Source organism: Mus caroli, chromosome 8 (assembly GCF_900094665.2).
Source record: "Mus caroli chromosome 8, CAROLI_EIJ_v1.1, whole genome shotgun sequence".
Taxonomy (NCBI): Eukaryota; Metazoa; Chordata; class Mammalia; order Rodentia; family Muridae; genus Mus; species Mus caroli.
Window position 1 is genome coordinate 28,056,585 of NC_034577.1, and position 16,421 is coordinate 28,073,005.

The 16,421-nt window shown below is 46.3% G+C and overlaps 1 protein-coding gene across 7 annotated transcripts in view; it reads right to left on the reverse strand.

Annotated features, from left to right (window-relative positions):
• Rbpms (RNA binding protein, mRNA processing factor) overlaps window positions 1-16,421 on the reverse strand; it is a 151,396-nt gene that overhangs the window by 40,614 nt on the left and 94,361 nt on the right. For all 7 annotated transcript variants that reach the window (XM_029480393.1, XM_029480396.1, XM_021169582.2 and 4 more), the window contains one exon: window positions 13,240-13,390. In XM_029480393.1, coding sequence (XP_029336253.1) covers window positions 13,240-13,390 — 151 coding nt within the window. The remainder of the gene's footprint in view (window positions 1-13,239; window positions 13,391-16,421) is intronic.

Genomic DNA, 16,421 nt, shown 5'->3' on the forward strand with positions numbered 1-16,421 from the left:
CAAGACTGTACTGTCTTCTGATGTGATGTCTTCTATGTGATGGGTGGGGGGCTAGGAGCTCCAGTTCATTTTATAAAACAATGGTTTGATACATAAATGCATGACTGCTGCCTATGTAGAAAAAGAGTATACTGATTGACACACACACAATTCTTTAATCTCAAGAAACGTTAAAATAAAGACCAAGTCCATAACCAAATGTAAGGAGCAATGGGCTGCAGTACATCTTGACTACCAATCATCATCAGAGCATTGCTGAAAGGATCTCATGAGTACATGTGCTCACTGATTTATGCTCACTTCACATTAAAAGGCACCCCAGCCCTTGGCACACTGTCCAGACAGGGCCTCAAACTTTTATGTAGCTGAACCTTGTGATGCGCCTGCCTCTACCTCTCAAGTGCTAATTTTATAGACCTGTATGTTGGCCTTCAAAACAAGTTAAATTACAACTAATCTATGTAGCCACTCTTAACTACTTTGTGGGTTCTTTTTTCCCACCGTTTATCCCATCAGTTTCACCCCCATTACTAGATAGAAATGAAGGATACAGGGAGAGAGACCCCTGAATCTAATTTCGTTCCCTTTGTTTCTTCTTTAAGCACGACCAACCCCCCCCCCCAACAACCATCAACCTCCTACCCCACCCATGGGGCTCTAGCATTTGATGTATCCTCTGAAAAATTCCCAGCATTCCAGATGCCACACAAATGCAGCTGACAAAATCATGCCTCTGGTAGAGCATGAGGCAAATCACAATCAGCTGCTTCAGAGTCCCATGCCCCACACCTGGTATTAAAGCAAAAGTGTATTCTTAGAACATTTCTGTGTTTTTAAAGAAACCAAAGTTTCGAAGTTTTTGCTATAAACCCCGTCCCCCATTTTTAGAGAAAGGGTCTCATGTACCCCACACTTTCCTCCCACCTCTGAATTCTGGGATTACAGACCTGCACTACTATCCCAGCTCGCATGAGTGAGCTGCATGCATCCCTGGCCCTAAGGTTTTTGTTTTTTAAAATTGATCCCTGCAGGTGGTGTTTCATTTCAATTTTACCAGAGGAAACTATTAGAAGTGAAGGAGTTTCACCACGCTATTTATTTCTGAGAACACCCAAAAAATGAGAAGAGAAAAAGCAAGCCATATACAACCACTTGCATTCCCAGGGTTCAGAGGTAGTTCTTAATTAATTTAAATTCTTAATTAAAACACTTCCTTTCTAAAGTTTTTGAGGGGAAGCTATAGAGGTGTCTTCCTCTGTAGCTACAGGAGTTGTGTTAGTCAGGACTGTCACCAATATGGAATCCTACGTCAGAGACACCGGTTCATTCTTCAGAGCCACATAAAACCTCTCACTCCTTTTTGTGTGATGTGCACACCAAAACTTGGCTTCACTGAGGCAATGCTGTGAGTCTTCCTCCATCAAAAGATGTTGCCCTTGCCCTACCCTCAGGCATTAGAAAGAATGGGTATTACACACAAAAGCACCCTGAGAATGTGAGTCCTTGACCCTGAAAGGCAGGGGGAAAAAAGAAATTCAAGCCAGCCCTGATGGTGTACACCTTTGATCTCAGCACCCAGGAGGCAAAGGAAGGCAGAGGTCTAGGCATCTGAGGCTAGACTGGTCTATACAGTGAGTTCCAGGATAGCCAGGGCTAGAGAATGAGAACCTGTCTCAAACAGCAAAAGAAAGAAAAAAAAATTTAAATGAGTGGAGGAAAAACCCAAAACTCACCATAAAAGGGCAAACACTAATCCCATGGGGCAGAGCTACCTGTAAACCATCAGAATTAATTAGGGAAGCCAGAAATCTTAGCCCCAATGAAGGAATGGGGAAAAGATCAATCGACAAGGTTTTAAGATGAAGTTGGTGTGGTACAGATCTATAATTCCGGCACTCAAGAAGGAGAGGCAGGAGGCTCAGAGAGAGCCAAGTTCAAGGCCAGACTAGTCCACAAAGGAGCTCCACGCTTACCATGGATGTACACTAAGACACTGTCTCAAAACAACAGCCACTCAAATTGATAAGGAACGTAAGATGGATGATGGATGGACAGCGGGATGGATTCACTGCCTGAATCCCCAGTCCCGCCTAGATCCCAACAAGGACTCCTGTTCACAGTTGTCAGGAGAAGTGAGCCTGTGGACCTAGGATGCATTCTTGTTCAAAAGGCATACCTGAACTCAAACCTAATCTCATTGCCCTTTATTTTAAAGCCAACAGAGGGGCATGGGAACTGAGGACTGTGAAGACGAATAAAACAAACAGACCCCAAAGAAGGACTTTTTTTTCCTTTTAATCAAGAAGGCTAACATCTTATCTTTAAAAAAATCAATGATAGAAAATGAAGGATGGGAAGAAAGTGCCCTAGACTAAAGCCAGCTAAGAGACGTAAGAGGGCCCCACATTGCCCTGACAAGAGTGATACAACCACAGAGAGAGACCCCCAGACCAGATTGTCAGTAAATAATGGCCAAAAGTCTATTCTGCATGAACGGTGCATTTCTGTTATTGGTTACACTGTTCTCTTTACATTTGGTATATCTGAAAACACAAGGGTGTGTGTGTGTGTGTGTGTGTGTGTGCCTGTGTATGTAAGCCTGTGTGTGTCCCCCAAGCCCGTCGGCAAAAATACCTACCATGGAGACACTAATCTTTCTGTACAACAGGAAATAGCTCAGTCAGTAAAGTGCTCGCTTTGAGAGCTTCCAGAGTTCAATCCCTGTGGACTGAGTTAAAATGCCAGGTATGGTGGCCTCATGATGATGGTCCTCACAGGCCCGTTTCCTCTAGCTTAACAGGAAAGCACAACTACTCTCTCCTCGCCCCAAATGCTTGCCAAACTCAAGTGAAAGAATTAGGAGGGGAATTCACCGCTGCTTTCTGTACTGGGCTGTTAATGTTTGATCGGCTTGATCTCCTTGACCTTCAAGGGAATATTTCATTAAAGGACAGAGAGACACTCCTCCACCTCCTGCCACTAATTAAACTAATTTGTTGAAGCAGACACACATTGCTTCTGTTTTTATTGTATTACAGCTGAGCCCTGGGAGCCTAAGTCACTGCAGGACACAGAGCGGACTCAAGACTTCAGTGGTAAATGCATCACACCCGAGGCCTTTGCACTCCTGTCTCTTGCCTAACAGAGGTCGCCTGCTCATCTGTTTCCGAATGAAGAGCCGTGCTTACAGGGAATTCCAGGATTAGGAATCAGCTACATGTTCATGGGCATGAAATCCACGAGGCCTAAAGCTTGCAATCAAAGCAGACGTTAGTGCCGCAGGAGTGGACAACCCCATTCAATCAGCCATCTCTGTGTTTATATGCTGTTCTTCACCTACCAGATTAAAATACTCTCTCCTGGAGAAAGACAGTTTTCTGAAAATTTACTGTTAAATTAAAAACAGTTTACAACATGATAAGGGAGACGCCAAAGAATATGAAAAAAATTATGTATGAGCATTTTAAATATCATGTTATGGTGCCTTAAAACTGCACATGCTTAAATGTTCATGTCTAAACTTCTTGAAATATTGGCCTTGATAATATATGGGGAAGGCAAATAGGCGGGGTCACTACCAGGAGGAGTAACTTTAAGAATACACAGGTGGCAACATACTACACCCGGGCAACGGGTGACCTTGTTCAGTAAGGCACAAGCTTGCAGAGTCCCAGGCCCTTCCCGTGTAAGCTCTAGTGCTGCCACACTCCATTGCAGGCCCCAGATCTATCCTGTTACACGCAGATTCCTGAGGTCACTCAACCAGGAACAGATGGTAACATTACAGAAGAAAAGTCTTGTGTAGCTCAGGATGACGGAGCAATTCTAACCCCCCTGCCATTTAGGGGTTGAAGCTAGACATCTCTCTCAGATGGGCTTAGAACCCTCTGTGTCTCAGGTCATTGCCAAACCTGTCTGGAGGCAGAAGGTCTTAGAAATAGATCTAGGAACAGACCTGTGCAGGGAGGGCAAGCCAACAGCGATGACATTCTGGGCACACAAGCAACAGCTCCAAAGAACATCTATGAGAACGTCCCAGCACTTGGGAGGCAGAGGCAGGTGGATTTCTGAGTTCTAGGCCAGCCTGGTCTACAGAGTAAGTTCCAGGCCAGTGAGGGCTACACAGAGAAACCCTGCCTCAAAAAACCAAAAAATAAAACAGAAAAAAGAAAAAGCCATTAGTGAAGTAAATGGAGTGTGGGGTGAGGTGGTGGGAGGTGGAGGTGGGGGTGGGCAGGGCACCCTTCACATTCCAACACACTAAGAAAAGGCTTTCGATCTGTCTTCTTGCCAATCTCTTTACTATTTGGTTTACTAGAAGACAATTAGACCCTCACATCTGCTTCTAATTAAACCCATTTCAACACAAAGTTTTGGTTCTAGTACATGAGAAAAGTATGGCCTTTGGACAAGCTGCAGACGCCCCTTCATGGGTACCTTCGGATATCATAACAAACTGTGACAACGAACAGCTCTTAAAAGTGATGCTCTATATGTCAGTGAATGAACTAATGGTCTGCAATATACATTTTTGAAAACGTTTTCATTGCTTACTTATTTGATCTGCATTGTGGATGTTGCCTGCATGTCTGTCTGTCTGTCCGTGTGAGGGATTCTGATTCCTGGAGTTACACACAGCTGTGAGCTGCTATGTGGGTGCTGGGAATTGAACCCAGGTCCTCTGGAAGAAGAGCCAGTGCTCTTAACCCCTTACTACCCAGATTCCCCTGTACTTCGCTTATGTTTATTCCTCACCCTCTTACCCTTGCTCTCCAATCCTGCCATAGTCCTCTACCCTCCAAGACTCTTTCTGTTTGACATCATGGATACAGTCAAATCCAGATTTTATACATGAGAACATGTTATATGTGTGCCCTCTGGGTGAATGGGTGGGTGGGTGCCCATTACCCTCTCTTACCTCTCCCGACCCCCCCCCCCCAGACTGGACAAGTAGTTGCATCATGGAATCTAAAACATAACAATGAATTTCATATTCTGTTACATTAGAAACAACTGTTACTTTTAGGATTTTCTTCCACATCCAATTTTGTAATAAATCATGTCATTGGAAAAATACTGGTTGAGTTATGTGGATCTTCCAAATGTTGACTCATTCCACTGTGAAAAAAAAAAAAAATCCAATAATCTCACAGCTATGAGTTGGGAAGCTGTCACTCATGGTAGGAGAAAAGTTTTCTAACTAAACTTTAATTAATTAAAAGCTTCAATGTCTTAACTTTTATTTCTAAAGGTTTTGTCATGAGTTATTTTCCTTGAAATGGCAAGTATATAACAAATATTTGTGAGGAAACTGCCAGATCTTCATGTGAAGAGCCAGTTTATCAGTTTCCATTAAAATGACATTAAAAATGGGAAGCACTCACTTCGACTTAAAACTGCAGAACTGGTTTTTATTCATTCATTCTCATTCTCTCTCTCTCTCTCTCTCTCTCTCTCTCTCTCTCTCTCTCTCTCTCTCTCNCTCCCTCCCTCCCTCCCTCCCTCCCAGGACTCACTGGTGTACTTGTAAGTAACACCATGAGACTTATGAATGTGTGCACTTGTTTTTACTACAGCGCTGGAGGGCCAACCAAGGGTCTCACTGACTCTGGCCAAGTAACCTGCCCCCGAGTTACTTCCTCTGCTAAAAATACTTCCTCATTAAGGATATTAGAGAGAAACCTATTTTTTACTAGTGAAGGTGCAAAGAATAGAATTTTAACTGGCAAATCTTGTATAGAAGCGCCCTTAACTGTGTCCACTCCTGTACATGGGAGAGGAGAAACAAATCCATGAGAAGACTTGGGCTGAAGGCTGCAGTCCATGGAGCTCAACGAGGGAAGAGAGGGCAGAGGGAGGAGGAAACAATTCAGAGACCACCTAAGGGTCCGAGGACCTTACTGCCTACTGCTGTACTGTACAAGCCGCAGCTGCTGTTTATTCAAGGACCTCAGGATGGAAGGGCAAGAACAAACAGGAATTTGCAACAGTGGTGAGCAACATAGTAACACCCACAAACAACCGCAGCGAGCCCCTAAGCCTCCAGACTGGAGCATAGACCTGTCTGTCATCAAAATACTTAGAAGACCCAGGCCAGCCTGAGTTACATGAGACCTTGTCACAAGCAAGCCTAATTAAATAAAATGCTACCTGCTCCTTCCTGAACAATCCTGTATGCTTAGTGCTTCTATAAACGCTTTCATCAATAAGCTTAGGAAGAATTATCTGGATTACAAATTCTATGATTTTAAAAAAGATAGGCTAGAGTTATTGAGATTTTCTAACGCAGATTTGAAGCATTAGTGTTAGGAGAAAGAGAGGTGTTCAGGGAGAAAGACATACTCCAGGTTCCTGGGTTCTGAGCTTGTTTATAGCAGAGCTGCGTTCTGATGGTGAAACAGATACTAAGCCAAGGCCTGATCTCTTGGGAGGGAAGGCAGAGTGATCAGGAATTTGAGGTCAGTTGTGTAACAATTTATCTTCCATTTGGGGGGGAAAAAAAAAATCTGTGTCCATAGCTAGATGCAGTATCAACAAACTGACCACCTCATGATGTCATTAAATTATTAAAACCATAAACACCAACCACTACAGGTCTTCCTAGGTTTGGAGTCAGGAGGGAAGTGGAGGGAGACAATGTAGAGTTGCATCTTCAATGTCCTCCCAGAGGCCATTTCATAGGCTCACTGTACATAGTGGAAACTTCTAGTCTGATCTCATGAGGTCACCAAGAGAGTATGCCCTTTCTTTCTTTGCTTCTTGGTGATAAATGGGTGTTTTGTTTGGCCACATGCTCAGCTATAAAGAGCTTGTGCCGAAGGCAATTGGCCCCAACCAATCACAGCTCGAAATCATGAATCAAGATAAACCTCTCTTCCTTGTAAGTCAAAGTTTCTTAGGTATCATTACAAGACAGGAAGTGGGAAAGGGAGAAGGGCTCAGACAAAGATGGCTCCTCCTTACAACAGTTGGTTCTGGCATCAGTTGGGCTGGACTGGCTGGGCTGGCTAGGATGGCAATCCTTGCTTTCCAGGACCTTGGTACCTGGTGTCATCTTAAGCATCAATCCTGTGACCTCTTGGTCATTTTGGGGGAACAGGCAACGGGGTGAGGACCAGTGTCATGTTCCTGTGACTGCCATGAACTCACCAGGTCCAAGCTGTTTCCAGGAGGGCCGCATTCCCCAGGCCTGAGTCCCATGACAGGGCTCTCAAAGAGAAAAGCTGAAAGCCACATCTCTTTACCTCCTGCAGTCCTGCCGCAGGGGGCCTCTGTCACCTGAGGTTTAGGGGAAGGTGGGGTTAAAATAGGGCCTCATGTGCCCCACGCTGGCCTGGAACAACTGCACCCTTGGCTTCCACATGCACCAAAATGTTTCCTCGCCGTTTCCGGCTGCTTCTAACCCCCATTACAGTTTCCTTCCAGCCTTCTTTTGTTTGTTTTGTGGTGGGGTGGGGAATATCTCATAATGTAGCCCAAGCTGGCCTCCAAGTCGTTGGTTTTCCTGCCGTGGCCTCTAGGGGCTGGAGTCAGCAAGCTTCCAAGGTTTGCTGCCCAGCTAGTCTAGCCAATCGCTGGGCTACAAGTTCAGTCAGACCCTGCTTTTTAAAACAAAGGTGGCTGGTGACAGAGAAAGAACTTCTGTACTCTGCATTCACCTGTACAAAAGTGTGTACACACACATATCACATGCACATTCGACAGAGGTTGTCACAGGAAACACTTAGATTTTTCATCACCAGAGGAAAAGTTCGTATCAACCCCTAAGGGAGCTGCTTCCAGAATCCACAGCTCAGCTCTCAGCCCCCCGCAAACCTGCAAGTCAGCACCTTTTCTTTGCATCCTGTCTCCTGCCCACTTGGTCAGGTAGATGGTCCTCCTGCCCTGTTCCTACCTTCCAGTAAGTCACAGCACTGGCACCGCACCCAGCACACTGTCGGGGCAAGCATCTGGACAGACAAATGTTTAGAGAGACTGCAATGGCATTCTGTGTTGCTGCTCAGGGAGACCAGCACAGAGCTGTTTCCTGGTCATTTTGGGCTTCAGACAGGGAGGCTCCCAGCCCCAGCCCCACCCCCACACTATTATGGACTGCGCTGTCCTAAACTTCCCCGGGATCCCGTGAGCTGGGAGACTTGGACAGGGCTGAGTGAATGGGAAACTCCAGTTGAAGGCCATGGAGGCTGCAAGGACAGAGGGAACTTGGGAGGGTAAAGGCTGTTCAATTCCTTGGCCTACTGACGATTCCCAAATACAACTGTGTGCCTAAAAATCCAGAGGTAAGGGGGGGGGGGGGCAGCTTGGTCAGTTAAAGATGGGAATTCAAGTTTTAGCATCCACACAGAAAGCCAGGCATAGGGGATTGTGCCTGTAATCCAGTGTTGGGGAAGCTGAGTCAAAGGATACGTGAGGATTACTGGCCTAGCCTTTCTGGTTAACAAATTGTAGTATAGGTTTTACACACATACTCAGCCCCAGCTTAGATGCCACAGACTTCTGAACCCCTAGGGTTGAAAGCCGGGGAGGATTACTACAGACTCTGTTTATAATCTGCTCAAGATGGAACTGAGGGCCAGGGATGGCGCTGGCGCTCAGTTAGCAGAAGACTCAGTGCCCAGAACTACAAAAAACATGGTGGTGGTGAACGGTTATCTCAGCACTTGGGAAGTGGAGGCAGGAAGACCAGGAGTTCAAGGTCATTGCTTCAGGCACATAAAAAAGGTTAAGGCCAATCTGTCTTTAAATAAAGAAAGGAGGCCTGTGTAATTTGAGCAAACAAAGGCCCTTTTAGGTGTTGGCTGCCTCTGCCTTTGGGAGCACACTGCAGTCTAGACTCAAAAGCATTTATTCTATTCAATTCCATATGCACGATGATAAGTATAACTGCTTAAATTATACTGCTTAAATACTGGGATATGCTGAAGTGCACACAAGACTGTACATCCTGGGGGGAGGTTACTAGGAAGATGGCTCAGCAGTAAAGAGCACTCACTGCCTTCCAGAACCTGAATTCGTTCTCCAGCTCTCACAAGCTGCCTGAAAGACGCCTGCACCTCCAAGGGATCTGATACCCTCCCCTGGCTTCCAGTGGCACATGCACACACGGGTCGTGTGTACATGCACACTTTTACCAGCTACTTACTGCGTGTAGCTGCTTCTACACCTTGCTGGCAGCAAGCAACTATGAGGAGGTTTTAAAGTATAAAAGCAAATCCATGACGTGTTAAAAAAAGAATTCCAATAGCATCTCTAGCTGCTTAATGGTGAGTGTCCAAAGGCAGACAACTGCAGGAGCAAAGGCACACAACACACATGGTTCTCTACACACACACACACACACGCACGCACGCACGCGCACACACAGAGGGCTGCCTACGTGGCCACTTCTTACAGCAGTAAGCCTGTAGGTGACTATTCAGAACTGGCATTTTGTATCTGAGAAAGCAAGCCCACAATGAAGTGAGATGATTAGAATGAAGTTACTAAGGGATGAGGGTCTTCAGTTCATCATCTGACATGCCAGTCGACATCAACAATCTGTGCAAGCAACAATCTATTTGTCTCACGGGGCTTTCGGATGGACAACCAAGGCCAAGGCCTGGCAGGCTTGATTCTCCTGGGACCCCTCCTACACACAGAGGGCTGCCATTTCCCACGTACACATAGGGGCTTCTCTCTACATGCCACAGAACTCTCCATCCCTCCCTCCCCCTTCCTTCCTCCCTAAGGCTAAAGGTCATATTGGATTGGGTTCCCTACCCTCGGGTCTCTTCTGGGTGGTGCTACCACCTGCCTTTAATCCCAACACTTGGGAGGCCGAGGCAAGTGCGTCTGAGTTCACAGTCAGTCTAATCTACAGGGCAAGCCTCCCTGTCAGGACAGCCAAGGCTATATATACAGAGGGACCCTGTCGAAAGAAGGCTGGGGATGTAACTAACACAAAGGCCGAGAACACTTGCCTAGCCTGAGAACCTTAGTTCCACTCTTGACATTGTGAAAACAAGCAGGCAGGAAAACTAAAACTGACCACTACCACCACACATGATACAGTAGTGGTTATGAGGAATACTAACTTCAAACGAATGACCTCATTCGTGAAAATACAGTTAATATGGCACACAGCTATAAACACGACTGAGAGGCAGGCAAGCAGGAGAATGTCCTCAAGTTCAAAGCTAACTTAACCTTCCCTTGAGTTCCAGGCTCCCGAGGGCTACACATGGAGTCCTTGAATGATACGCTGCCCTCATCACCCTTCAAAGTTAGTTAGGAAGGAAGACTTTCCTAAGCCTGCAAGGAAGAACGCTTGGCTGTAGCCATACGATGTTCACCCACCAACTAATGGGGGAAGAACAGCAACCCAAATGCTCTGTAAAAATAAAACTGGATTACATCTGACATTCACCTGCTACACCATAGACATTTCTGTCTTCCTAATCCTGAAGGGGTGATCTTGTGATACGGCTTTGTTAGCTCGGACAGCAATCATGTGACTAAAACATACTTGCTATTTTAGAGTCGAGAGAACAGGAGCACGGGAAAGTTAAATGTTTCTGTGAAGGTCACTCAATGTGTCAAGAGCAGGTAGAGCCAAGGCTACCTACCATCACCCGCATATGGTAAAATCTGGTGCCGTGCCATGTGTGGTCGGTCAGCACACATAGGAGTCAGATGCCATTAGACTAGGCTGCAGCACTTCCTTCATGTCCTTTACAACAAGGCCAAGACTCCCTAACAACTGTGATGGCCACCAACTTCTTGGAATAATGGCTCTGGTGGGCGGCAGCCACAGCTAGCTTCATTCTTTCCTAGTGCATTACTGATTGCCTGTTTCGTTCAACAGGGTATCCATTGAGAACTGAGAGCAACTGCTTGTGGTACAGTTGAGTCAGAGGACACGCTTCCTTTAAAGACGGGGGAGAACTTTCCCTGTGAGAACACTGGCAGCCTTCACATCAGTTCCTCGGAGCCAACAGCAGGAGCCCTCAGAGCTTTGCCAGCCCCAGAATGAACCGGGAGCTCCACCTGACAGGTGGTTAAACAGACCAACTGTGCAACATAACTGGACCCACTGGGCCACACCCACTCGGCCGTTTAGCCTGGGATATGATTCTCAGAAAACAGTGATGCTAAATAGGATACGAAAGTCACAGTTCCCAGAGGGACCTCTGGTGGATGGATGATAAGGTCAGCTGAGTCACAGGCTGTTTGTCAAGGCTGTCGTAAAAAGGAGCTAAATAAAGGGAAAGCATACTTTAATTTTCTCAAGAAAACACTGTTATCTGGTTTTTCAAAAAAAAAAGAGGGAAAAAAAGGCTTTCTGATTGTAGTTGTGGGGACAGGGTTTTCGGGAGGGTACCCCAATACCTACTATGTAGCTCAAGCTGACCTCAAACCTCTTGCCACCTTCTACCTCATCTCACCACACCCCAGTACCCACCACCCCGTGCTGGTGTGCACTACCACATCCAGCTTCAAGTTTGTTTTGCCAGGAGCTGCCCAGGAGTTTTCACTGTGCCATGGAGACTATCTGAACATTTCAGAACTCTGTTCTATTGCCATGCAAGGGAAATAAATGAACAGTGAGGCCAGAGAGCTGCGCTCTGCCGACGTGCGCTCAGGGGCCCAAGGGTGGTCAGTGTGATACCCCGTCTGTAGCTTCTACCATCCTTTGGGAGCAGGCTGTCTCTCTCATCCTTAGATACGTTCTGCACAGGTTTGAATTCTATGAAAAGCAGTCAGCATAGATACGAAAAGCTGAAGTTTGATTTGTCACCACGGTGACACTTCCTATTTGAATGAATCACATTCATGGGACGAGAACCAAGGCAGGCAATTTCTATACACAAAAAAAACCCAAAGCATCCGAAAGGTATTTTTTGTAAATGTCCTGTCAAGAAAGAAAACTTCCAGACACAAAGAAACATAAGTGTACATATTTCCAGGATTAAGACATCAAAATTCAAACTTCAATCTACTCATCCACTTATTTTAATAAAGGTTTGTTTATAAATAAATAGGTATCTCAGAAAGGACTGGCTGTATCCTCCTGTAATGCAACTGCTCTATAAAATGCAGCTGTTTAGATTTCCTTCCTAAATAGGCAAGCTTCTCTAAGACACAAAAAAGCAAAACACACCCCCACCACCCCTTCCCCATTATGACTGTCTTCTCTGGCTTCACAAGAACCTTTGTGTTTGGCAGTGGCAGCGAAGAAGCTCTTATCTCCTGTTTCCCTGCCAGCACCAGCCTCCTTAAGCTGACTGGGGCTCCAGATAATTAGCTTTCGGGAGGATCTGATTGAATTTGACACGCATATGACACGGGGCGAGCGAGGAGGCCACGTGCCTTTTAAGTACGCAGAGAAGGGTCCAGCCTGGGAGGCCGACAGAGAGGGTCAGGACTGCGTGCTCTGGAAAGAAGACAAGAACCACGAGGCAGAACATTCCGGGTAACTGTGCGTAACCTGGACGGCTCGGAGTGCCCTGCCACATTCAATCACATATGGCTCCGTAATGAAAGGAAAAATTAAAAGTCTATCTCACGCCTCAGTTCTGCCACTGATAGAGCTTAACAAAGAAAATGAAGTCAGCCCCTCTGAAGCTACTCACTAAAGGCAGAAGTCGTCATCTCCACAGTTAAAGGCATAAGCTCCATCACGTGAGGCAAAAACCTTGTTCAACAATTAGCCAGCGTCCTTAAATAATTCAAAACAGAACACCTAGATTTTGCTAAAGCTTCAGTGGTCCTGGAATGCTGGAGCGGACTGCCTGTGTCTACTACAAACCCTCTGCGTCCACTGCTCCCGCTACGGTTCTCAACACAGGTCAGCTTGCTCCCAAACACATCAGCTGCTTTTACTTTTAGTATTTCTCCAAAGCCAAGGAACTGGTGTCCTTTGACAGAGTAAGCCAGTGCAGTGACCCAGCCGCTCTTCCCAAGAACGAGGGCAGGGAAGACAGTTCCAGGCAACCCTCACAGGGGCCAAGGGCATGGCAAGCAAGCCCAGGAGATGAAAATCTGGAAGGCATATCTCTGCTCGAGCTGAACCACGGTTCTACAGTGGCCAATCTCCAACAAGAGTGCCCTCAGAATTCAGACAGGAGGAACAGGCCATTTCTTCACCAACAAGGAAAGCAAGAACCAGCTAGCCTGGCATCCCACGGTGTCGTCTCAAAAGCACCTCGTAACAGTCCTTTGCTGTGGCTGTTTTGCAAAAGGAGGAGTAGATCAACTTACATGGCTCCCTGGCAATGAACTGAGGTACAGTGTTGGGCAGAGGAGTACTGGGGTTTGGAGTCCCTACGAGTTTGTTCTTGGCCATCTTCGTGTTTGCCTTAGCAAACTCTAGTCGTAGCGTTTGCGGGATTTCAGGATCGAAGCGGATGCCCTTTGGGAGAAAAAAAAAAAAGAAAGAACAAAGGGGAAGATGTAAACCAGAATGGTGACAAAGTAAACGCATCATAAACTCCGACCTATCAGAGGTTGGCAAGGGCTCTCAGCCTCAGCATTTACCCAGAACACACACAACTCACAGTACAACACGGACAGGGAGCCAGGCAGACTTGGCCACTAGGCTCTTCAGTTACGTAGACATGCAAACATCCCCATTCTTCCTGACCATTCTCCAGTCTGATTTAAAAATCCCAACCAACAAGTTCCTAACACAGCTGAAAAGCATGGACGGGCGGCTGCTACTAAGCATGAAGACTATGACTGTGCCCCAGTGAGCGACACTCCCGAGGGGCAGCACTGGAGAATGACACCTGAAATCTGGAGGAGGTTGCACTCTGGACATTAACTGTGAAAAGTCTTCAGTGCTTTTAGTGTGGTTCCCGTAGATAGAGAAAAGGCATTCTGTCTCCAATTCAGCTTTACAAAGGCAGTACGAGGCCACACATGCTCGGAACACAGGAACTAAATAGCTTCAGTATTTTGAATGTAAGACTGTATCTACGTACTTCATGAATTTGCTAGGCTCGGGAGTGGTGAAATCCTGAAGTCTTTTATGGTTGGCTTTCAAGATACAAGAACAAAAAAGGATTCCATAAGCCTGACATGAAACCAAGTTCAGTTGCTCATCCCCATCACTGCAATTGACCTTTAAAACGCAAGAAAAGCTTTCAGCAAGTATGTGAGAGCATGCCTTCAATACCAGCCAGAAAGGCAGAGGCAGGTGGCTCTGAGTTTGAGGCTGGCCTGGTCTGCAGAGTCAAGTCCAGGAAAGCTAGGGCTACAAGAAAAAACTCCTGCCCCACCAAGAAAAAACAACAAAGACCATGTTTAGGAAAGCAGACTCCAAACACTCTAACCTACAAGATCTACACATCAAATGGGCTTCAGGACTCCCTCACTCAAGAACATCTCCATGACCAAGCAAAACTAGCAATCTAATGGAAACCGTTCAATGCCAGGAATTCTGAGTACTACCAACAGTGTCAAAAAGACACACCAGATTCAGACCCCGAGTCTGTCTCAATCCTCAAAGTGGATTATGCTAAGAATACAAACTTTTCATTTCTGTGGCCTAGAGGTCCCCACAACCCTTCCTTTGTTTTCATTTAGCTCGAGACTTTCCTGTATGTGCACCACACGATCCCTCCCCGCCCCCTTTCTTCATTTAAAGAAAAGTTAGGACTGATTTTATAGGAAACTAGTAAGAATCTCGTAGCTCTGTAGACCCGAATGACTCTGAACTTCACAGGTTCAGCTCTAAAGAAACAAAGAAGAGCCAGTAACTGATAGTCACCAGAACCCACATTGGGCAGCTGCAGGGAAGACAACAGCCCTGACCCAGAGATAACCTGCAGTAGGACTTAGTCCTGACTTGGTTGTTTTCTGAGAAGACGACCATTAAGGCTAGATAACACTAGGAGGGGCAGTGAGCATCGCATCTGTATACATCTAACCAGCAGAGGTCAAAAAGAGAAGCACCAGGTTTATGAAATATAAAAATATACTTGGGGGGTGGGGGGCTGGAGAAATGGCTCAGTGGTTAAGAGCACTGACTGATCTTCCAAAGGTCCTGAGTTCAATTCCCAGCACATGGTGGCTCACAACCATCTGTAATAGGATCTGACGCCCTCTTCTGGTGTGTCTGAAGACAGCTACAATGTACTCATATAAATAAAATAAATTAAAAAAACAAAAACAAAACAAAAAATACTCAGGACCCTTAGTTAGTAAACTGTCTGACTGTACACCCACAACATACACGGGGAGACAAGGCTGTCGTCTGGAGCAGCAATTGCTTCTGGGATCGTACAACTGAGAGCCTCTTCCTCCCACCACACCTGTTCCCACCAGCTGACGTCAGGAATCGTAGCTCATGGGAGGAAACAGAGGCCGTAGCGTTATCATGAGTTCGGGGATCACATGGGCTACAGAGTGAGACCCTGTGTTGAAGGAAAACAAAACAAAGAACTGTACAGTTGCCCTTACAACCAAGCATTCCCAACTACGGACTAATGTGGTGTCTTTGCTGAGAGGCAGCCGTAGCTCCTCCAGAAGACCCTGTGCATCCACACCAGAGCACAGCAGACACAGCAGCAGCAGCAGCACAGACTTCACAAAGCTCTTTCCTACACTAACCCCCACCAACCTTCTTTGAAGCATCATTTAGTCCTGAGCCTGTATCGACCCGAGGAGACATGCCAAGCCTCTAGGCCCTATAGCATTTGTCCTTAGGTCTTGGGGTTGAAGCTCTGAATTCCACCCTTCGGCTTGCTTATGGGTTTTCTAGGACCCACCAAGACGGTCACAGTGTGCTTGCTTCGTACATAGCCAACCTAAAACTTGCTGGACCGAGCCTCCGTCCTCCCTGCCCCCCCCCAATACCCTTCTCTTGTTCGAGCTAAAATAACATCAACATCATGTTCCAAATCAAAGTTCCAGCATCTTATTAACAAAAACAAAACAAGAAAGCTCAGAAGTTAAAATGACCTAATTTGTTTGGCAGCTCATTGGGCGGCCAGAGGCTCAGAATACAAGCCACATTCCGCCAGCATCCTTTGCAGCAATACCATATTTGGTAATCAATATCCTGCTCCACTAAGTTTCTATCCATAGGGATTAGCCAAGTCCCAAACATTTTAAATGGTACAGGGTGATGAGCTGCGGGAGGAAGAACATGCTGGGGGGGGGGGGCACAGATAGGACATGGTGTGCGGGGAGGGAACAGAAATCAACTGTCCAGCTAATAATTTATCAAAACTTTATTATAATGTAGCAATGGCAGGGCTGGAGAGATGGCTCAGTGGTTAAGATCACTGACTGCTCTTCTGAAGGTCCTGAATTCAACTCCCAGCAACCACATGGTGGCTCACAACCACCTATAAAGAGATCTGGGCTGGTGAGATGGCTCAGTGGGTAAGAGCACCCGACTGCTCTTCCGAAGGTCCAGAGTTCAAATCCCAGCAACC